Here is a 23,605-nt window from a genome sequence, read left to right as displayed (position 1 = left end):
TATCATCATAGCACGTCATCATGTGATGCAGTGATTTTTTTTAGACTAGAGGATAAAGAGACACTTTTACCAATGAACTCCTTATCTGACAATCTATGCTCTAGGCAGATTTAGGTGCATATCATTTTAAAGTCCTATATTTCTAAACTACAGCTGGCAAGGAAGAATGCCGTTTGAGATGTATAGCTTCAAATCATGACTAAACCCCAGGTTTTTCTTGCTAAGGCTCAGACATTACACTTCACTTGCTGAAAGCAGAAAAACTGAAGAGCATGATCTCCCTACATAGGCTGTTGCTATGAGAGACGTTTAGATTAACTAGAGTCCCATCAAGATTTTAAATGTAATCCTAGCTTTCTAATAATTTGAATGTATGTTAAAAGATACTTATATATATTCCTCATATAGAAGTTTACCTAGCTCCTGGTGACCATGTTAAAATCATGTTCAAACTCCAGTTTACACACAACTTGGTCAAAGTTCACTGGTACTTTGTTGATGACAGAGGTAAACAGACTTTAACACTTGGTCCAGGTGTGGTGATGCCCTGTGTAGCTAGATGTCACCATGTGATGCTCTGTAAACGTATACACTCAGCTCCTCCTGCTCTGTCATTACACATGACAGGGCTGGGGGACAGCTGTTGCATCAGAGTCCCACCTGCTTGTTTGTTTATATGTCCAATCTGCACCACTCTATGCAGACACTCTAACAGCTATGCACGTTCAGTGTATTAATGCACCCTAGCGGACAACATAGGTGACGGGTTTTGTTTTTGATGGTGTTGGACACTTTTGATAGTACAGAGATACAGGAAAGATGGAGCAAGTGGAGCATTACAGCCAACAGGGGTCACTGACCAAATCAGAATCACAATGTCAAAATTACATGGCATCTTAGGCTACTTGTGACATTTCGACTATTACATAGTGTACCTGCATTACAGCTAATTATTTTCAAGTGGCAACTTTGGATGAGACATTTCCAATGGAAATGGTCAATAATAAGTCATCCCTGTCAATAGTGTCTGACGGGACTGTTGAAAAAACTGCTGAGCTTAATGCAGCAACTTTAATGCACTGTCTCTTCAGAGTAAACAGGCTGAACTCAGGGAGTGCTGGGCGATTTCACCTTATTAATTGGCCACGCCGAGTGTGGGATTATGACATTTACTCAATTCCCAGACTGCCTCACTCATCCCTCTCATTTTCACAGTCCAAAAACAAAAGTGTTTGTCTGATGTGAGACTGTGAGGAGGTTGAGAGTGTGATTTGTGAGAGGCACGCCCCAAAGCCTGAGCCCCACTGGTTTAGGGCACATCCCCATCATAGACACCTGTAGTACAACAGACTGTCTCCCACAGTCATAACACATGATGCAAGACTGGTTTGATTGGTCTGACTTAACGTGGAAAAGTAGTGAATTGTTAGCTATTATCACAGCACTGAGTGAAGTATATCCTTCTCTGATGCATAAGCTTTGTATTTACTGATTCAGAATTTTCAATTTTAACTATATACCTGAAAAGATTTTACTTTCCTCTTTTTCTTTTTTCTGTTAATACCATAAAACTGAATTCAGTTTTATTGTCCCAGGAGCCTCTGACAACTTTTAATATATATATAATCTTTGCAGATGAAAATCAACAGTGAAAATGAAGAATATAACAAAAAAAAAATACAAATATGAATTAAATAAAAAATACAGAGAAAACATCTGTGAACTATGATAAATAAAGTGTCATTTTCTGGACCTGCTTCCAGTTTTTATGAGGCTATTAATCCATCTAAAGGGAATTCATTGTCCTAGCATGATTATGAAATGTAGTTAATCTACATCTGAAAAATAGACCATTTATCATTAAGTTAGTTTGTTGTGTGAACAGATGAGCTACAGAGAAGGTCTCTTTGTAATCTCACACTTTGAGACCCTTTGTTTACTGGTTTCTGTATTTCCTTTGTTCATGTTTACAAAACATGATTGGTGTAAAAACTGTGACACAACATATTAAAACAATCTCAGAGTTGTTTTCTCATTTAATGGCCAGGTTAAATGTCAGTGCATCATCCACCAGTGACACTTTACGTAACAGCAAAAAGCTGTCAGTTAATCTTACCAAAGCGTATTTGTCTGAATTTTGGCTCGCCGAATGTTGTTTTGTGTTACACTGATTATTTTCCAGAATAGAGAGAGTCATTTTCCTGTGGTGTAAAGCAGCTATTCTAAAGAATAGTGATTACAGTGTTGGTTCCCAACTTGAAGGAGGCTCCCTCGCCTGATCTCAGGAGATCTTTTGCAAAGCTCTCATAAGCTCAACCCGATAGCTCGACTGCTGGACTGATGGACTGATGGCAGAGAGCCACTGAAGATGTCACCACCACAGCTTTGCTCTGTGCATAGATCTGCTAATGCCCCCCTTTTGAAGGCCTGCGGGATCTTCCACAGGACTTAATGGACTGCACTGTGCTTTTTGATGACTGTTCTTATGGAGACACACCTAATCCCTAACCCACACCTTAACCTCTTCCTGTCTAGGATGAGTGTGACACACACAGAGAAGTGCAACACGTCAATGTTTCTGAGAACTGCTCCTACACGGTTTCCGTCTTGGCACTCCTGCCATTTCCATGGTGTTCCTTCCTTTAGTATTTAGTTGGAGAATAACAGCCAGGTCAAATGAACTAAATTAATGGAGTGTTGCAAATAGGGCAGCCATTGTTCGCAACTGATGCAACTATCGTGAGGCTAAAGATGGGTTGTGTTTGCCATGTGTATAAACTGCCACTACATATAGTAGTTAAAGGAGAGGAATGTCATGGTTTGGACTATCAGTGGGACGCTGTAGAGCTCGGGGGATTACAGTAATGGATTGAGGGCCTGTAGATAATACTTGTGTAAATACTGTGTGCCTCTTTCCTGAACCCTGTGCTCTTTGAGTGGGCTCTGTCTTTTTGAGAGAGTTAAGCTTGATGGTTGCATCTCACATTGCGCCGGAGGAGGAGGAGAGCCCTTGAATGCTCAAAGAGAAGAGTGTTCTAGCGAAAGGCTGCAAGACACAGCTTGCCCCTGGAACATCTGCGGGCCCGTCCCACGCCTCACGAGATGGGGCTGAGACTTGTTTGTGTCAAGAAGCTTGTCACAACTCGCCCATCACAGGGAGACAAGCCCTAAAAGCTACAGATGGGAAAAGGTAGAAGGGAATTTTTCAAAAAGGCAGAGTCAAAAGGTTTTTATGATATGGGCTGTGGGATTTCTCCATAATTGTTGTGGAAAAGCCCATTCTCTTACAGTTTAGATCATAAGATTCGTTTTTTCCCCTAACAAACAACCTTATACAGATACCCGCAGCAGAGATTTACCTCAACAGAAAACATGATCATGCTGTAGTTATACAAATACAAAAAAGTAAGCTATTAGTCTGTCATCAGAAGATGAGCATTTCTTGGATCCGAACCATTCAAATCCCTTCTGAGTTTGTTGTGTGATTACTGAACTTTAGAATAACACAAACTTGTTTGTGGCTTTAACACTTCCTTGACACATAAGTAGATCAAATATAGTTTTTGGAATTATGTGAGTGAAAAAGGTAGAGTTTTAATTTTTGTGAAAACAGTAAGATACTGCTTAACTAACTTTAGCTACTCTGCATTTGAAATTATGTGGGGAAAAATAATTTTTTCTTCATATATTTCCACCTGTTGGCGTTCATTTTCAGTTTCAAAATGCGATTAACTCCGTTGTAGTTATAGTCATTTGGAGCATTGGTGAAGACAAACATTCGATTGACTAATCCCACAGTAACAGATGCATATTTGACACTAGCTAAATAAACATGATGCTACATGTCAGTGTACAGGTTTGCCTTGAGACAGGTGTCACTGAGATTTGGTGGTCGAGATTGGGGCTGATCACAAAAACATAACATTCATTTTTTTAGAGAAGTGATTATCCTCTAAGACTTTCGATTTGCCACATTAATTTTCTTCTCACAGGTAGGTGTTATACTTCTGTTTCAGAGGAAAAAAAAGGAGAAGAAAAAACTCCTTTGCATTATTGTTGAATTAAACAGGTTTGGGAGAAGTTCTAGGCATGACATGACATGTCAGGTATGAGGAAGACAAGACCAGAGGCGCCAAACAGTGCTTGTTTAAGGCCTGATGTTTGTCAGGACTTGACTTCTGCATGCGCCCGCAGCGCCTGTCAGGGAGAAAAGAACGCCACAGCTGTGGGCCTGCCTCAACCTGTGCTGCACGGGAAGTGTGCGTTTGAGTGTTCAAGTGCTGCATTTGTTAGAAAGTAATTGCACGCATGCAGCACTGTACAAGCATCGGAACAAATTGTATATTTGCATCCAGTAAGATTATTTTAAAAACATATTTTTACTATTACACCAGTTTAAAGACCGCAGAACTAATCAACCTCAGTTCATATTTTGTCCAGCAGAACTTTATAGCAGCAGGTAGTGTTTGCAAATACAGCCTCTGCTAGTCATTCATTATTTTTTTCTGCCTCACTGCCACATGTGCCAGTTGAATAATGTGCCATGTGTGGTTCTTGCAAACACTTAGAAAAGTTTGCCTTTAAACGATAGTGATTAAGCGGCTCTGTATTGTGCACTCTGTGTTCCTTAGCTGTGTAATTCACATTGTGACCAATGAAAGACTCATAATTACATGTTAACACCTGAACACCACACCCTGTGTGAGCCACTGAATCCCATCAGTCAACCGGGTGTCCTCCACCCTGAACGGTGTTAGCTTTAGCCAGGCACTGCTCTCAACAATCAGCAGCAGCTCCTGCTCTCACTGCTGAGCAAACACAGCACCAGCAGCAAATAGTTGTGTGCTCAAAGTTTGTAGCTTCAGGGCTGGGATGGTTCTCTTGTGTACGCGCGCGTGTGTGTGCGTGTGTGTGTGTGTGTGTGTGTGTAAGTTTGAGACAGTAGGATATGATCTACACAAACTTTGGTTTTCTGCCTCTCAAACATCTCTGATTAGATCTGGGTGTTTGGAGTTTTGCTGTTTTCGCCTTCAGCTACACAAAACCAGCACCCTGTAATTATTCAAAAGACTACGTACTGACCCTTTACACCACACTTCTCTTTCTTTTTGCCTTGTGATCTGCTCTCTCTTTCTCTTTTGCTCTTTCCCTGTCTCTCTGCTTAGCTTCTCCACCTCATTTAGCTGATTGACAGAGGCGTACGGGGAGTATCAGGTTAGGAGCAAGGGGACAACTACAAACATTCATCTTAGACTTTTTTTTTTTCCAAGAAGACCTTTAGGAAAGCTGCTTTGATTCTAACGAAGAATCGCTTCAGTCATCGTGTTGACATACATGTCCCAGAGCTTGAACTGTTCTCATCAGTCAGTATATCATGTTAACTAAATGTATTTATACACAAATGGCATATCAAAATACTAGATCCTGATTTTATTTTTATAACCCTACTATCTGATTTAACATTTAATATTATCATAACTTTCTCTCAGTAATACCATGTAGTGTATCATCTTGTGCATGTAGATTTTATAATGAGGTCACTTGGGGAAAGGAACGAAGCTGAGAATTTGGGTTATTATTATTAACCCGCCTGTATTAGTGGATCCCATCTCTTGGTGAAGTGCACAACAGTAATGTGTGTAGTTTGTGAGTGAGTATATGGGAGATGAGAAGGTACTGTTTTGGCTTAGTCATGATAAAAGGAAAGGTTGTGCCTGGGGAGCAGAGTAGAAAATGTCCGTGCCAAGCTTGTGTAATATTCAAAGTCAGCACAGACAGATTGTGGGATGAGCTCCTCTTTTTGGAACCAAACTTAATAGAGGTGGAATTTTGTGTTGCATTGTTCTCAAATACAACCCCAAGCAGTTTTCACAATGTTCACTTTTCTTTACTCAGAAATGAACCTGACAGGAAAATTTTCCCCTCCACCTGCCACCCCCACCCACAATCTTCTGCACACAGGATTTAAGGCTCTGCTTACACAGCAGTGATTTGAATGGTTTGTTTACACAGTTGGGTTATGCCTATTAGTAACAATTCGGTCTTTCTGATGGCTTACTGGTTATCAATTCTAACTGTGCCAGGGATCAACATACATCCATTATTCATGGACCATGGCTTACAAACTTGGAAGTGAACCAGTGTGTGTTTGAGCAACCATCACATTTTGGCACCAGATGGATCTTGCGATTAGTCCTTCACTCCTGCACTCTAACATCTAAAACTGAGTCGTTTTCTTCCAGTCCCACAAGGAAAACTGCATTCAACCCTGTGCAGTGTTAGCTTGCCAGCCTCTTCAGAAGCCCTCTTTTGTATGATGAGTGGCCATCAGATGCTTTAGCAGAGTACTCCTCCCTTTAAGATGAAAGCCAGGCCCAGTTTAATTGCTCCTGGAGGGGTCCATTTTATGGCGCTCCTCGGAAGTCCCAGAGGCTCTCTGTGAGACATCTTTGAGGTTGCCCAATACACACTCTTAGAACCAAAACTTGTGTGTGTGTGTGTGTGTGTGTGTGTGTGTGCGTGTGCGTGTGCGTGTGCGTGCGTGTGTGCGTTTATTTAAGTAGGTCATAATCACAGTCTTGTCTTTAACCCCTTTTGCTTCAGGGGAAACCAGACGTGCACAGTCCAGGCAACAGGTGTTATGCAGATCAATCTGTGCTTTTAAAATTTAGGCAAAAATGTTTTGAAGCCACATGAACAACATTTAGGTGCAAATATCGTTACCTTTTTTCTGTTTTATACACAGTTTTATCTAACCTTTCTGTCTTTTGTCTTGTTTTTTCTACTTTCCAGTACTCAACAGAACTGAAGAAGTTATACTGCCAAATTGCCAAGACATGTCCCATTCAGATCAAAGTCCTGACCACCCCTCCACAGGGTGCTGTTATCAGAGCCATGCCTGTTTACAAGAAAGCTGAACATGTGACCGAGGTGGTGAAACGCTGCCCGAACCACGAGCTCAGCCGCGAGTTCAATGATGGTCAGTTCTTTTAATCTATTAAAAAAATAAATTCTCATTCATGTTTCCCTTCAGTCATCATTTACTGTCAACATTTAATGACATGACTCATGTTGCTTCCAGGTCAGATCGCTCCTCCCAGCCATCTGATCCGCGTGGAGGGAAACAGCCATGCCCAGTATTTGGAGGACTCCATCACTGGAAGACAGAGTGTATTAGTTCCGTACGAGCCTCCCCAGGTGAGCTGTCTATCATCCCAGCCCTGTCAGCGACATCCCTCCACCTCAGCCTGATTCTGATAGATAGAGCGGTGACAGACTCCGAGCTCTCTGAAAGTCTCTCATGTCCAGCTGCTCAATCCTGACACGCAGCAACTGCTGACTGCAAAAACCCTTCAGTATGAACACTACTTCATCTACATGGATTCCTCAGAAAGAGGCCTTATTTTACTGCTGTATTTTATTATTTCCTGCTATTTTAAACCCTTCCTGTAGGTCATAAGGCAAGTTATGATAAAAAAAAAAATAAAAGCCATGTTGATTATAAGAATTAATTCAAATATCTCCTTTAAAGCTTTAACTTTTACAAATATGGTTTCATCTTTTTTAGCCAATAAACTCTGACAAGGTCCCTGATACATTGACAGTAAAAGCAAGCACACCTGAAATCATAAGTCTAGGTATATTTTCAATATAAGTAATGAAAGAAAAGAGCCAAAAAGGAAAGAAAAACACAACCATTTTTATGCAATTGTTACTTAACACTCTAACACTGCATTTACATGCAGTTAAGTAACTGTTTACCTCTTAATCTGCAGTGAATTGAAAGAAATTTGGTTAACACAGCTAGATTTCTGCAGGAGAAACCTTTGTCTAATGGGGCTTTTAGAAACCAGTTTTTCTCTTCTATCTGTTTTTCTTCACTGTCACCCATTGTTGGGACTTACCTTCATTCATTCGTCTACTCAGGTGGGGACAGAATTCACAACAATTTTGTACAACTTCATGTGCAACTCGAGCTGCGTGGGTGGAATGAACAGACGCCCAATTCTCATCATTGTCACTCTGGAAACCAGAGAGTAAGAGACAATATCATCATCATCCTCATCCTCAGTAGTTGCCAGTCATGCCTCCAGTTAAGTGGTGGTACTGTTTGTGACCGAGTTTTTGCCTAATGTGCGTCCCTGTCTTCTCCTAGTGGTCAGGTATTAGGCCGCCGGTGCTTCGAGGCCAGGATCTGCGCCTGCCCGGGCAGAGACCGCAAGGCAGACGAGGACAGCATCCGCAAGCAGCACGTAACAGACGCCACAAAGAGCAGTGAGGGTACGAAACGCCGTAAGTAGCGCTGGGGCTGGTGATGGACTGACGAGCTTTGGTCTTACCTGACGTGCTGCCAGTGTCGCGGACCCTCAGCCGCTGCACTTGCTAACACTCAGTGCTTAGTGAATGCTGCCAAACTCTCTGCTACTTTCCTGCCATTTTCCCTCGCTTGTTTCCCTCCTGCTCTGGCTTAGGCTAACTGTTCAGCACATGGCAATTGTACTCACTTGTTCCTCTCCTTTTTTCAGCCTTCCGCCAGGTGTCCCATGGCATACAGATGTCCACTATCAAGAAGAGAAGATCTACAGATGAGGAGGTTTTTTGTTTGCCTGTAAGTGTTTTTGCTATTGGAGTTGAAACTTTGTTCTGAGTGTGTCTGACCTGCTAACTGACCACTTTCTTTCTTTTCTCTTTATAGATCAAAGGCCGTGAAATTTATGAGATTTTGGTAAAAATCAAAGAGTCTCTGGAACTCATGCAGTTTCTTCCGCAACATACCATAGAATCATACCGACAGCAGCAGCAAAATCTACTTCAGAAACAGTGAGTACCAGTATAGATTCTTTTTGTTCTCAGGCAGATTATGAAAGACAGACCTACATTACTTGCAAGGTTCACCCTTGAATTCGAGTGGACTTGTTCCCTTGCGCTGTGTTTTTAACTACGCTCTCTCTTATTCTTACTAAATGGCTTGTTTGCGTGCTCAGAAGCTTTTTTTTGGATGAAATTGTTTTTCTTTTGAATAGACTGCAGTGATTTAACTGACTAACCATGACTGACTTGTTGCTGCAAAAGTGGATTGCACTGATAAAGGCTATGCATGAAATTTCTTGATTCTGTTTATTGCTTCCATGGAAGCATCGCAGCCATCAAGTAAAAGCTGATAATTGCTCTAAAATTGATGTTATTCAGTGTTTCCCTGCAGCTGTGAGTTTACCCTGAATTTGCTCAGTACTAGCAACTTTAGAGGGTGAGCCTTGCATCAAGTAGAGCTGTGTTTTTTCCCCTTTCTGCTCTCTCATGGGATGTGAGCCAAAGCTGATGAATCGTGACAAATGTACCTAGCTATGCTTTGTCAAGGAGAAGCTTCCAAAGAGTTGTGGTAACGCCTTTGGGTGCTCTGCCAGCACCCAACAAAATCCGTGCCTCGGTCTCATCTATTTGCATCAGGATAATTAAAACTGTCTTCGAATATATTCACGCACACTTCTCCTCGTCCACGCCCATTGCACCATGAATTAAAAAGAGGAGATGGGTATAAACGATAGTTTGACAGCGCTGCGATGATAATTATTGCTTATGTTATAGTTTCCCATTAAGAGACCGGCGGACAGATTCACAGTGAGATAGTGTGAGCATTTGCTGTTTTTTACTTTATTAGTGTGTGTTACTGGCTACTTTTTGACAGGTACTAAAAGATTGATAGTGATGTAAACAATCAATAGAAACCGAACAAAAAAAAGACTGAGATTTGAGAATGGATTTGTTGAATATTTTTAGATGTGTTTATGTGGATATTTTGCATGTTTTCCCTGTTTTTCTGTCTTCTTAAGATCCTCACAGCCAACATAGCTTGTTACTCTCCTCTGTAATTTCTAACCTAACCCCTACAATGTTTCCCTCACAGCTTTTGAAATAAAAGGTTCTGTCAACAGTGATTGTTTCAGACCTTTTCTTTCCTTCACCTGTTCAAATGCTAAACATCTCTGCACATTCCAGTAGTGAACTGCTGTGATCTGTGTCTGCATAGTGCCATCTTCTGGACAGTTGTATTAGTGCGGAAAATGATGTAGTATTAAATTCCAGCTGTCTGTCCACCCTGTGCAGTTCCTTCTGTGTTTATCTCTCTCTATCACAGTTTTTTCCCCATTAACATTTATTTAGCTACTTTTCTCAACCTCTGGGCCTCTCTGGGGCCACTCACTCCTCTCTCCTCCTCCATCAGTGAGCCCTTATCTCTCCTCTCTCTTTTGTTTCTGGTTCCTCCCCCTGCAGTCTGATAAAAACCCGTCTTGGTAGCCAGCTCCTGGAACCCGCAGGAGAGCAGAGGCGGCGCTGCAGCTCCTCCTGAAACTCTGCCCCACATTCCTCCTCCTCCTCCGATACGCGGACCTCCTGTCTGTCTCCTTTTTATCAACTTTGATTTTTCTGATCTCCTAACTTTCTGCCTTGCCTGGCAACCTGCAGTGAGAATGCGACACTGAAACTTTCTGTTTCTAAGATCTGTGGCTGCTGCTGCAAGATAATAAAGAAGCACTTGATGTTCAGTCATTGTGCTAACTATAGACAGCATCAGTGTGACGTGTAGGTTGTAGCCCTACATGCTGGACAAAGTTATTCTTTGTCTATCCACGTTTAACTACTGGCTCTACTGAAGTTTATCTTTAAATTCATAGATGATCATTTTTGCATGCATTATTTTTGTCCATCGTTTTTAAGGTTGCCTATTGTGATGACATCCTCACTTTGTTCGGGTCCTCCCTGTTTATCATGTATCTGCTGCATTGAGTCTGTTTGTGAAATGTTCGTCCCGTTCAGCCTTTTATTCTGGCTGAAGTTGGACAGGAACCAAGCTTAAATGTTTGTTTTTCTATCTTACTTGACTTAAGAGCTTGTTCAACTGTATTTGTTTTGCCTTTGCTTCATCATGAGAGCTGGACTCACAAAATCTATCTTGTGGGACTTTGGGGGGAAGAGACTTTATTATTGAGAGAACTTTTTGCTAATGCTGGTCATGTTTTATGAAGTCACTGCAGGGCAGTTTGTGTGTTTGTTTTTAACTTTCTTCAATAAAATGTCTTTTCATAGAAACTGCAGGTGTTAACTTTGTTATATACAGAGCAGTTGTGAACATTTGACTCTGTTTGAAACATATCATTTTGTTCTTTTGTGGCTGCCGCACTTTTGTCTGCCAGAATATAATAAATGGCTTATTTTTTTACTTTTTTTTTTTTTTTTTTTTTTGCTTGAACTCTGTCCTTTTCATTTACTGCTCTGCACTTTCATTAGAGGAACGTGGTTAGTGTGAGGAGGAAACTCTCTATGGACCCAGAACTGACATTTAGTTACTGTAACATTCTGTTATCAGTTATGTTTAGAACAATCCACTTTTTCATGAAAGTCAATCATTATTGTTTCCATTAAAGGACAGTACAGACCAGGCTAGTTTAGAAAGCTGAAAGTTGTCTAAAAATGATCGTAACGGCCTGTAACCTCCTCTCTCCCGTCCCAGGACCTCAATGCCGTCTCAGCCCTCCTTCGGCTCGAGCTCCCCAACTCACGGAAAAGTAAACAAGCTGCCCTCCGTCAGCCAGCTCATCAACCCCCAGCAGCGTAACACACTCACCCCATCCAGCATGTCTGGAGGCCTGACTGACAGTAAGTGTGGCCCTTTGTTTCTCTTCCTGTCTATCTCAGGCCATATGCCCCTACCCCTCCAGTCGCCCCGTCCCTTCTGGGCCTATTGTGTCTGTATAAGGACAGCGTGTCCGGGCAGGCAGGAGGGGACCTGAAAGCCCCCCCACGCCACACCTGAAAGCTTCCCCATCAAAAAGATTGTGATCGCTATGACACTCCCACAGGACTTATGATGCATTATGTGTCATGTCGACAGTAACCTCTGCTTGCCCCTCCACCCCCAACCCCCACGTGTTTCAGTTGACATTACATAACGTCGAAATCCCAGAGCAGTAAAAGAAAGCTCACAGTAGCTCCTTTTGTCTCTGCAGTGACTCCTATGATGGGCACTCACATCCCCATGAATGCTGACATGAGTTCACTGAGCCCCACACATGCACTGCAGCCACAGCTACCCCTGGTGCCTTCTTCCCACTGTACCCCCCCTCCTCCATACCCCATGGACAGCAGCATCTCAAGGTACCTCATTAAACCACAGTGGAAAATATTGACTCTTTTTTTTTTTTTTTTCTGTGTTCATTTTAAAAATTGCGGATTTACCTTCATATGTTTGGAGGCCCAAAGAGTTCAATATTAAATAAATAAATAAGACATTATAAAATAAATAATCATATGACTGAATAGAGTAAAATGTACCAATAAATTGTGAAAAAAAACAACTAGAAGCTGCTGCTGTGAATAAAAAATTCTCAGACACAGTAACTAACCTCTCCTTTTATTTAGCTTAGCAAGGCTGCACGCACTTCCTGACTCGTTGGCTAACTATTAAAAAAGTAGCTACGCTGGGCTGTGAACTTGAATTAGCAGCAAGCTGGTCAATTCAGAGTTATCTCAGCAGTGTCTTTATTCTACACAGCTCGACGAAAAGCAAAAATCCAGTCTTTCCCTTTTGGTTGTTGTAGCCAACAGAAGCTAGCTAGTTAGCTAGCAGTTGTTGAGCTTGCTAAAACAGAGGGCGGGCACTGGTGACAACTCTGCTATCATGGAAAAATAAATCAATAAATAAAATGTGTCACTGGGAAAAAATGCCGTTACGAAATAAAAACAAACCTTGAAAAGGGACATTTTGAAATAAAAGTTTTTATAATTAAATAAAAATGAACTCTATAACTATGAAAAACATTTCATAGTAATGAGTTGGGTTTTTCATTTAAGAACTTTTTCTTTTATATTTAACTTTGTTTTATTCACAATTATTTTTTTCATAATTTTCATTTATTTATTTATTATTGAACGTTCTCAAAGTTAGAGGGTGTTTTCAAGTCATTTGCAAGAGTTATTGAATTAATTCAACAAATATGTAGGCCCTCGATTGTACTAAAATGCATGTCATTTTTTGATTGTATTAAATTATTTGCCTCAACATAAAACAACACACTTAGAATACATAATAAAGCGTAGATACCCAGTGCCAGTATTTGTTGTGAAATAAATTATATGAACATTAAAAAAAGCAAACAGGAGTTTGATAGTTCCACCTCTTAAATCTCATCTCCTCTGTTCCACCCACAGCTTCCTTATACGGCTGGGCTGCGCAGGCTGCTTGGACTACTTCACAGCACAGGGCCTAACCAACATCTACCAGATTGAGAACTATAACATGGAGGTGAGCCCTTGCCTATCCAACACGAGTCATTTGATGGGTTAGAGAGAAGATTGGCTCCCCCTGCGAATACTAACGCTCCCCTGTGTAATGACCATTAGGACCTGTCCAGGCTTAAGATCCCTGCAGAGTTCCAGCACATCATCTGGAAGGGCATCATGGAGCACCGACAGGCCATGGATTTTTCCCCACCTCCCCACATAGTGCGCACCACCAGTGGGGCCTCCACTGTCAGCGTAGGCTCCTCCGAGGCCCGAGGCGAGCGCGTCATCGACGCCGTACGCTTCACCCTGCGCCAGACCATCTCCTTCCCGCCGCGCGACGAGTGGTCCGACTTTTCCTTCGACCTGGATTCTCGCCGCAACAAACAGCAGCGCATCAAGGAGGAGGGAGAGTAAGACGGCCTCTGTCTTGTTCTCAATGTTGCCATTTCTCATTTCATGCCTGCCTTTGGAACATTTCATTTGAAAACCTGGTATTAGTGCGAATCCTGCTGAGAACAAAACACATATTCACATACATAGAAATGCACTTATTTTCATTGTTTTTCTGGTTCTCGTTATCGCAGAGAAATGAATGGTGTTGGGCAAAGGTGCATTTTATTATGTTGTAATTTCTTGAGAGCACTTAAGAAATGCTGAGGATTTCAAGATTGCTTTGAGGTTTTGTTAAGTGTTCACGATTCATTCCCATGTAACTGGAAGCAAAATTTGCATTAAAGGGCTTATTAGGGCTTATATTTCTGCTATGGGCCATAGCAAAATTGTATTTTAGTTTGTAATACTTTGTAATAAGTTTTCACCATTATGGTTGTACAAGTTAGTCAAGTACACTGGTTTTCATTTGTGGCAGACGTCAGCATTGATTGTATACATTTCAAACATTTCCTGTCAGAAGTATTATGTCAGTTGATGGGCAATTTGTTTTCTGCTGTAGCTTCTATATTTTGCTTTTTTTTATGTCTGTTGTGAGACCAATGCATCACCTTATTGTGTCAGGTTGTGAAGTATGTGTGCTTAAGTGACAGATGGTCGTTCATTTGATGTAGCCATATATAGGCCTAATGCTCTTGACCCAGTGTTTTACTGCACAGTGATACTATGACTGATGTTTTCTTTGATCCTGTTTTACTACTGTGTGAAAGTGGTTGTGATTGCATTTTAAGAGCAGGCTGTTGCTCTTGCAGTGGATGCCTAGCAAAAGTATTTTTTTTATTCATGAACCATGTTTTGGTAGAGGTTTATTTCATTTGATAACTGGCCAAAACCTACGATATACTGTAAATGTATATACATTTGTATAGTTCTTTTTTGAAAGTCTCCCTAAAGAAAATGCATGATTTTCACCATGGAACAAAGCATACTGATGTGAATATTGACTGGTAGCTTTACCAGTGAGAACAATGTTTGTATTAATTCAGATGAGTGCATGCAGTGTGTACTACACATTAGCCCGTAGCCCATTTTCATCATTGTTTCAAGTAGTCAACATTGTTAGAAAGCAAAAACATTTGCATTTTCATATTTTTGTACAATGTATTGTAAATATGTTGCAATATACCAAGGGTATTTTGATATAAATCTGAAATAAATATCCATACTTGCTGTATTGCATGTTAACTCTCCTTTGTGTCAAGTTATTACGAGTGTGTCTGCATTGAAATATTAACTCCTTTTTACAAACACGAAGGTCAAACAGGTGAAACAACACTACTCTGGATTTCATTACAGAGATTACTGGGAAATTCACTAACATTTGTAAGAAATTACACAGTGTATACTTTGTACAGTGTCAGGTTGAGACAACTCACTTGTGAGAAACGATTGTCATTTAAATTGAGGAACTCAAAAATGAGTTCCTCAATTCAAATGAAATTTCAGTCTGACATTCTGACTTGAAATACTTTAAATTCTGACTAATCTGATCAATTTTAACAACTTTGTTGGCTACACAGCAAATTCCAAAATATCTAGTTGAAATGTTCCTGCAAACATAACGTGATGGTGATAATGACAGTGAACAAACAAATACTTAGGCATTTTCTATTGGCTCATCCTTCAAGCTGACACTAGTGGGAGTAAATAAACCCACAGCCATGATGACTTTTCTTCAGTGAAGTCTCGGCGCTCTTCTTTCAGCAACAAAAGTGATAGACTGGAGCCAAAACATGTGTCTCACTTCTACCTTTATTTCTCCTGAGTGCCAATTTTCATAGACTTGTAATTCATCAATTCATCTCGTTACTGTATATCTAGCTATTTACACACAACATAGAAATGTGAATGCGTGCACAAACACAACTCATCAAACACACGGTTCGGGGCTGAACAGACAGTAAATACTTCACTCATGGTTCAATTACATTATGTACATTTTCAGAAAAATAAGCATCTTTTTACATACTGTTACATTTTATACAGACTGTGAGAAACAATTTGATCAGTCTGTGCGGGAGAATCCTGGTCTCTGGCACAAAGTTACTCCACTTCGGCCACGTGAGCCACCTCCACCTCCATGGTCTGAATCACCTCCGGTGCTTCCTCGAGTTTGGCCCCCGTGAGGGCCTGCTGGGCCAGGACGTAGTTCACGACCTGCATGATGCCCTGATCTGAGAGCGTGGCCACGGAGCCGTCGCTCACGGCCTGAACGGCCTGCACGGCCTCCACGGCCTCCACCGTCTCCTCCGTGATCAGCACCGTCTCTATCTCCTCTGAGGGCGGCTGCTGGGCGGGGCGGAGCTCAGGAGGCAGGTCGGACGCCAGGATGCTGACGGCGTGCTCCACCTGGGTGCCCTGGTTGTGGAACTGGAGGGTGTCTTTCTCCAGCATGATCTTGCCAGGAAGGTTGTCGCTGTGGTACTTGGCCATGTGTTTACGTAGAGTGCGTGCGTCGATGTGGGCCTCCTGGCACATGGGGCAGACGTACGGCCGCTCTCCTGTGTGCGTGCGGACGTGACGTTTCAGGGAGCGGGCGTCGGCCCAGGCAACGCCACAAGTCAGACATTCAAATGGCTTCACTCCTGAAGAGAGAGGGGGCAGGAAAATAATCAGCACCCTCAGAACAAATCATATAACACACACAAATACATGAAGTCACCGGAGTCATGGAGTCTCACCCTGGTGGTTGTTGATGTGGCGTCTATACTCCCGGAGCTGGGTGAATTTTCTCCCACACTGCTCACACTCCCTCTCCAGGTTCTGCTTTACTCGGCCCTTCTTCCCGTGCGTGGCCTTTTTAACGTGTCTCCTGAACAGAGCCTTCTCAAAGAACTCCTTCCCACACACATTACATCTGAGGAGGCAAATAAACACGTTTAGTATGCAGTGATCTTCTGGGCGTCGTGAAAAAAAGCAGATTTGAGTAGTTTGGTTCTGTCGGACTTACTTAAAGGGCTCAGCCACACTGTGGGACTTGACGTGGGAGTACCAGTCCTTCTTCCAGCTGTAGCACTTCCCACACACCTGGCACTGGAAGGGTTTCAGGCCCATGTGCTTATTCATGTGCTGCTGGAGATCTTTCGCTTCATAGAACCTCTTATCACAGCTGCGGGAGGGATGAAGCGGAACGAGTAAAATAGATTTAAATCTCATCTCACTTCAGCTTCCAGCTAATGGATGTGAAGATCAACAGCTACTCACTGAGCACAAGCAAATGGACGGACGTCAGGTTTGGGCTGGTGCTTCTTCATGTGTTTGCTCAGAGCTGAGGCTCGATGGAAAGTGGCTCCACACGTGTTGCAGAGGTACTTTGATTCACCTATAGACATATTTTATGGACACAACAGTGAGAAGAGCTTCACATTAGTGGTTGAATTTCTGCTCCTATCTGGACCATTTGCTGAGAATTAAAGGGTCAGTTCACTTAAATTACAAAACCCCCCCCCAAAAAACATTTCATCGCTTGAACATTAAAGTTTAGTCCAGACTGTGACATTATTTTTTTGACAAAAAAAGCAGGAGATCCAGTTACTTTGAAAAAGAACAGGGGCATTGTTGTAGTTTCATGATTTGGCTTTTACTTTAAAAGCATCATCAGGGGCAGGCACAGACAATTCAATAAATAATCTCATCTCACGTCCAGGCACTAGCTTTTTTTTTTTTTTGGCAGAACTTTCAGTGGCATCTTACAGGGTTCTTTGGTGAAAGATTTTTGCTTAGTTATTAAAGAGTTATGTCATTCTTCTTGAGAACGGGACTAGCCGATTCGCTGCTAACGCAGCAATTTGGTTGAAAGCTCCAGAAAAGGTTGAAAGCTCCAGAAAAGGCTACTACGGTGACTTAGAGACAAGATTATCTTGTCAAATACTCCTTTATCTAGTCATGTAAATGGTTTCAGCTTTATCTGTGGAGGTTCTGAAATTACTAGCTCCACATTCTTGCTTCTACCACAACACAACAGAGAGAAGTGGAAGAGTCGAACGCTCACAGCTTTTAAAATTTAACATTTGAAAAATTTAACATCTCCTTCCAGAAGATGTTTCTCTGAAAGCACATTTTGCTGAAATTTTCATTTTATTCATCTGAATGCTGCGAGCACCACAAACAGATTCCATTGTACTGAAGTGGCAGCAGAAACCTCAGAGATGGGTATCTCGAAGCCTGGAAAAACAAAACCAAAACTATCTGCATGTCAAGATGCTAAGTGAAAAATATGGATGGAAAAATAACGCTTTGAGCTGGCTGGCCGTAAAAATACCTGCTATTAACTGACCTAAATAATCTCGCTCTTTTAACTTAAAAAGAGAAATTTCAGCAATAGCTTCCCTCAAGAACAGAGCTGCGACATGATGATATTACACCACACCTGCCAGCCAATCAGTAACAAGAATTTCCAGTAGCCGTGGTATAACTGTTTAGTGATTTGGGTGCACTAGCCCTTTCAAGTGTGTACGGACCTGTATGAAGGCTAGTGTGCTCCTCCATGCTCCTCTTGCTCACGAAAGACTTCTTACAGAATTCACACTGGAACTGCTTGGTCACGTCGTGCAGCGCCCTGTGCATCTTCAGGCTGTGCTTGTGGGCGAACGTCTTGCCGCAGACCTTACAGGAGTGAGGCCGCACGCCCGTGTGATTCAGCATGTGGATCCGCAGAGAGTACAGCTTTGGTAAAGTCTTCCCGCAGATGTCGCACACAAATTCTCTTTTGGTGTGTGGCGACAACGTCTTGTCATCCAAATCGGTGTCCACCTTCCCCTCAGAGCTCTGTTCTACTGAGGGCTTGGTGATGGGCGCTCGCTGGCTGCTCTGCTGCTTGTGTCGGGCCAGATGGGCGCGGAGCGAGGCGGCGTACTGGAACTCCTTGCTACACAGCTACAAGGACACAGAAACGCGATGGTGAGAACCGGCTGACAACGTCAACAATTAAACGTGACATGCTGACCAACTCCAATGCTTACACTGCACTTGTATCCGCGAGCTTTCTCGTGTTTCAACGTGTGCATGATGAGAGAGTAGCGTCTTTGGAAGGACATGCCGCACTCGGAGCATGTGTGCTCTCCGTCCACAGCGCTCTCTGCTGGGGGCTGATCCTGGCTGGTTCCGGTCTCTGGCTCTGCCACCTTCGTCGCAGCCTCCTCCTCTGTGTTGACGTCTCCGGCTGCCACGCTCTCCACAGCGCTGGCCTCTGGTTCGGCCCCACATTCAGAGACAGACGGTCCTTCACCTTGATTCTCCACTGGATGCTTTGGTGGTCTACCCCTCTTCCCAGGTTTTGGACCCACCTAAAAAAAACAACCTTTATCTGCTTGAACAATTTTTCACTCTTAACAAAACATGTGATGGAAAAATGGCAATTATGATGTTACGACATACCTTTGGGGTGGCGGCACGCGGAGGGGTTGAACTTTTCTTTCCCTCCTCTTCATCATCCAGTCCCATATGCAGACGAGCATAGCCGCCCTCAGCGATAGAGCGCTGCCGGAGTCGTCTTTTGTTGGGGTCATCTGGCGTCATCTCCTGCTTGTCTGTCTGGCCTTCATCTGCAGAGGGCTGCTCCTCCTCCTCCAGAGGCACCAACTCCTCTGCCTCCACCTCCTTCTTCACCTTGGCTGGACGCCCTCGTTTGCGTTTCTTGGGCGTGGGTGCTGATTCCACCATCACCTGAGGCGATGCCGCTACTTCAGCGGCGGCTGCAGATGAGAGTTTGACGACCTCTGTGGGGCTCACTTTGTCTGGGTCCACATTTATAACAAAGGCCCCTGCCTCGGCGACCTGCGGCTGCTCCATCGCCAGGCAGGCTGACACAACAGCGAGGGACTCGCTGGCTCCGGCCTGTCCGCTGTGGGTGACCACAGTCATCGTCTCCCCCTCCGCTCCTTCTGCACTGTGCGAGATAAGCGTGACAGTCTCTCCTGGCTCAGCCTGTCCACTGTGAGTGATCAGAGTCACAGTTTCATTCTGACCAGCGTCCTCACCATGCACTTTGTCTCCCTCTACATCTTCAGTAACAACTGTCATCGGCTGCTGGATGTAGGCCTCTTTGGAAGGTTCAACAAAAGCCAAAGGCTCGCCCGTTACAGCAACACCGCCGTGGGTGACCAACGCCCCTCCGTCCCCCTGTATGGTCACCATGAAAGCACCAGACTCATCCTTCAAGCCCTCCTGAGAAGCCGGGTGGCTGGACACCACAGTATGCACGTCTCCTCTTTGATACACCGTCAGCTTCTGTTCCTCCACCTGCTTATGTACAGACTCACATATCTGCAACACCTCCGTCATCAGCAAATGCCGGGCAAGGTTGGCAATATCTGCCATAATGCAGAAATTAAATGTAAGCATGGAGGTGTATGCAAAGTCCAGCAGCGGGAGGAAGCTGGCTTTGGTGAAACCTGGAGAGAGAAGACTGGAGGTTAAAACTGAGCCGACGAGGAGAACATTCAGCACAGCGATGAACTTACTGAGGCTCACCAGAGAGGTCGACGACGGCTTCGTGTGTGGACACAGCCCCCTTCTCAAAAAAGAGCTCGTTGAAGTATTCGCTGCACGCTGCCAACACAGCCTTGTGTGCTCGGTACTCCTCTCCTTCGATCAGCAGCGTGATGTCACAGAACTGATTGCTGAGACGCTGCTGGTTGAGTTTGTCCAACATGGTTTGGCTGTGCTTGGGCAGGAACTGATTCACCTCGCCCTTGCTGTCCACCTGGAACGAGCACACACACACGACACACCAACAGAGACTGTATTAACACGAGACACCAATATAGGGCAATTTTCTTATTGTAGTTATTAGGAGCGAAACACACTGCTGAGACTTACAAAGACCAGTTCATGCTTGGCCATTGTCTTGGCCAACTTGGATCTCATGTGAGAAGACGAGTCAGTGAAGAGTAAACTATCATCTCCATCTTCTTCCTCCTCTTCCTCCTCTTCCTCATCATTCACGCCGGCAGCCGCCCTGCGTCTCCCTGGTCGGGAAAACTGCCGAGGTCCAGACCCGTCATCAGTACTCCGCCTGCTCTGACACTGAGCACACTCTCTGATGTGGTCTTTGACATGTTTCAGGATACCTGAGGGCATCGTAAAAAAAAAAAAAGGACAACACATTCACTGGTGGCAGCCAACCATGGCGTTTCCTGTTTTTGGAGGCTTTTCTGGTGCTGGTGAATTTTATTGCGTTATATCAAGAGGTTTTTTAATATATTGTCTGCAATAGCTATATCAATAGGATAGACTAACTCACAGCAGGGCTGTGACAAACAATTATTTTAATTATGGATTTATTCAACAAATATTTCCCAACTGATTGCTTCGTCTATAAAATGTCAGAATGTCAACAGTGAAAAATGCCCATCGTAACTGCCCAAACGCCTGAAACCAGTGAATTTTTTTGGCTTAAAAAAATAATATAATTGCCCCTAGTTCACTTTTTGTATTTAATTTTTTCTTCCCGTCAAAAAATCGCGTAGAAAATGTAGATTGTTCGAAATGTCTGAGGGTTTGCATTCACGTGCAATCATTAACCAGCAACGTCTCCTGGTCGTTATACGTACCTAAAACTAACCTTCAATACTACTGGGAGCACAAATGACCCCAAGTGAAAACAAGTTCCAACGAAAAAACTAGTACTTTAACCAGCCACTAGATGGAGACAGAGAGAAACTGCGTAAGGTGGAGACGGGTGGCGTACGTGGTTGTTTGTTACGGCCTCATGTGTTTACATCGGCTCTCTGACTGGTTTCATCGCCTCGCGGTGACCACGTCCACCTAGCCGCCGTACGTCGCTCGAGTATCTCACCTCTCCACCAGTACTTCTGAGAGATGAACTCCCAGGTGAGCTGCTGGTTGAGGTGCTCCCCTCCTTCCATAATGTGCGCCTCGTTGATAAGTTCCTTCCTCCGGTCGTCCTGCAGCACCACCTCCAGCTCCGTGAAATCATTCTGGCCCTTCAGACGACGCTGATAAAACAAAGTCCCGTTTCTCACAACGTAGCAGGTGGCCGCTTTGCGTATTTTTCTCTTGGTATTACCAGGCGTCCCCGGCGCATATGGCTCCCGTTCATCAGTCAGATAGCGAATGATGGCCAAGTAGCTTTCTTCACACGACATGTCTCAGCTGACCCGCGTTTTGCAGAACTACGAATTTATTTCGAAGAGGAAAGGCCCTCTTCGGACATGTATAATTGAAAGATAAATTTTATCCGCCGTTCAGATATGAGATAAGGTGAATCAGAAATGCCACAACAACATTTCAAATTGTTTCTAAAGGTGGAACTGCAGTTCGCAATCGTCAGGGTAGACTTGCCCGAACAGACAAAATGGCTGCTGCACAACCGGATTTTGCGTCAGCTCTGGCGGAAGCACATAATGACAATCATCCACCACAGGGGGGCGCAGTGTCCAAACTTATGACACCACAGGGAGACAACGCTCAGTTTTTATTATTTTTTAAAGTTTGTTTTTTCGATTTGTTTTTTAATTTTAATTTAATCATTATTATTTTATTTGAATATGCACTTATTACTGACAGTAATGGTTCTCTATTTTATTCTACCTAACCAAAGTAATGACTTATGTTGTGGTGCCTGGTTGAATTTTCTTTTTTAAGTTTAACAAATATACAGTTTATCATACTGCACTCTGTTAGCAATTGGCAGCAGTCCCTTATTTCACTCTGGGATTGTTGGTTTCAAAGTTAAATAGACACTGTTTCAGCCACATGTATGAGTTAAATAGAGAAATGTTGTGGTACCGAGAGGTAGATTAACTTTGGTGGCAGCTGTGGTACTAAACTATACTGCAGAGGTTGAATAAAAGTGTGTAACCCGTGTTATTTTGTTACTTTTCACTTTAACTGAACCGTGCAGACAGTTTACTCTAGAAATGTGTCATTTCAGGCCTCTGTGTTATTTCAATCTCAGCCTACGACAGCTTTCATTACTGTTAGTTTTTCCTTGTTTTACGCTCTGGCATACACATACTAACTGCATACTAAACACACGGTGCAAGTTATGATTCAGAGTTTTCAACTGCTTAACCATCCTACCAATTGATAAATACAGAAAGGTATTTTGCTTGGGGCCTCACTATATATGTTGCTAAATAAATGTCAGACCAAAATCATTCCTTCTGAATGCATGCAATCAATAAGGAGGCAAGCAGAGTGGGATGGTCATAATTTAGCTCCTTTGTAATCTTTTAGTCAGAGTCGTGTTCACTTGAGCTGAAAGTTTTAAGGCAGCAGTTTATATTTCTGACCTCCTCAGCCCGTAATCCACCATACAGACCCTCAAACCCTTTCCTTTTTGTTGTCCAAGTTAAAATCCAAGGATGATGGAACATTTTCCATGGTTGCCCCCCAGCTGTGGAACAGTTTACTTCACTGTCCGGCTTTCCCTCACAATACTGTCTCAAGACTTTTTTTTTACATGAGCTTGTCAGTCTACACAAACATTTTCTGTTTTAAAATGTGTACTGTTGACAAAAGTAGCTTTACTTCACCACCGTTACACTAGTTTCTCTAGTGATCCAAATGATGAGTAATGTGAAATGAGGTTTTGATTCGCCTCCTGGGTCAAAGTGTTATTCTGTGTTATTAGTCAGTATGAAAGCAGTTTACATGAAAAACACCCCTCAAACTTTATACATAGATAAACCATATTACAGCCCTGTGGGCAGTGTTAAAGACCACATGATCCCTTCTTTCCTCAAAAAAACATAAAATCAGCTTTTCAGCACTCAATCAGATTGACAGAAGTGTGTATATGCTAACTTTCTCAGTGGTGGAGATAAGTCATATATCCGTACACAGCACATTCCTCATTAGCATAAGTTAACAGACAAGCCTGAGTGTCACTTATCGCCGCATGCCTTTA

At 43.0% G+C, this 23,605-nt stretch overlaps 2 protein-coding genes across 5 annotated transcripts in view; one reads left to right on the top strand and one right to left on the bottom strand.

The window, feature by feature from the left end:
- tp63 (tumor protein p63) overlaps positions 1-14,857 on the top strand; it is a 33,939-nt gene extending 19,082 nt beyond the window's left edge. Inside the window, exons 5-14 of one of the 4 annotated variants that reach the window (XM_040129240.1) lie at positions 6,793-6,979; positions 7,082-7,197; positions 7,927-8,036; positions 8,156-8,292; positions 8,526-8,608; positions 8,696-8,820; positions 11,510-11,655; positions 12,006-12,153; positions 13,207-13,300; positions 13,399-14,857. In XM_040129240.1, the coding sequence (XP_039985174.1) occupies positions 6,793-6,979; positions 7,082-7,197; positions 7,927-8,036; positions 8,156-8,292; positions 8,526-8,608; positions 8,696-8,820; positions 11,510-11,655; positions 12,006-12,153; positions 13,207-13,300; positions 13,399-13,695 (1,443 nt within the window). In that variant the 3' untranslated portion in view covers positions 13,696-14,857. Of the gene's footprint in view, positions 1-6,792; positions 6,980-7,081; positions 7,198-7,926; positions 8,037-8,155; positions 8,293-8,525; positions 8,609-8,695; positions 8,821-10,272; positions 10,987-11,509; positions 11,656-12,005; positions 12,154-13,206; positions 13,301-13,398 lie in introns of those variants that run through there. The other 3 variants (XM_040129241.1, XM_040129242.1, XM_040129243.1) reach the window with 3 other exon arrangements.
- A 160-nt stretch (positions 14,858-15,017) lies between these two features.
- Positions 15,018-22,096, bottom strand: zbtb11 (zinc finger and BTB domain containing 11). Its single transcript, XM_040129262.1, has 10 exons — positions 21,530-22,096; positions 20,551-20,801; positions 20,203-20,434; positions 19,108-20,123; positions 18,693-19,016; positions 18,192-18,606; positions 16,936-17,053; positions 16,682-16,840; positions 16,413-16,588; positions 15,018-16,316 (listed from the first exon to the last, which is right to left on the bottom strand). Exons 1-10 carry the CDS (start codon positions 21,837-21,839, stop codon positions 15,775-15,777), a joined length of 3,543 nt encoding a protein of 1,180 aa, XP_039985196.1. The 5' UTR covers positions 21,840-22,096; the 3' UTR covers positions 15,018-15,774.
- Positions 22,097-23,605: the final 1,509 nt, after the last annotated feature.

This window comes from Xiphias gladius, chromosome 6 (assembly GCF_016859285.1).
Source record: "Xiphias gladius isolate SHS-SW01 ecotype Sanya breed wild chromosome 6, ASM1685928v1, whole genome shotgun sequence".
Lineage (NCBI taxonomy): Eukaryota > Metazoa > Chordata > Actinopteri > Istiophoriformes > Xiphiidae > Xiphias > Xiphias gladius.
This window is presented reverse-complemented; position numbering and strand designations above follow the sequence as displayed.

Bases quoted from the DNA above. Each gene is read 5' to 3' on its own strand.
- zbtb11 (XM_040129262.1), bottom strand. From the start codon at position 21,839: ATGTCGTGTGAAGAAAGCTACTTGGCCATCATTCGCTATCTGACTGAT. The intron at 20,802-21,529 runs GTGAGATACTCG...CGATGCCCTCAG, and splicing joins TCAGAAGTACTGGTGGAGAG to GTATCCTGAAACATGTCAAA. The intron at 19,017-19,107 runs GTATGTCGTAAC...TGTTTTTTTTAG, and splicing joins CGCGTGCCGCCACCCCAAAG to GTGGGTCCAAAACCTGGGAA.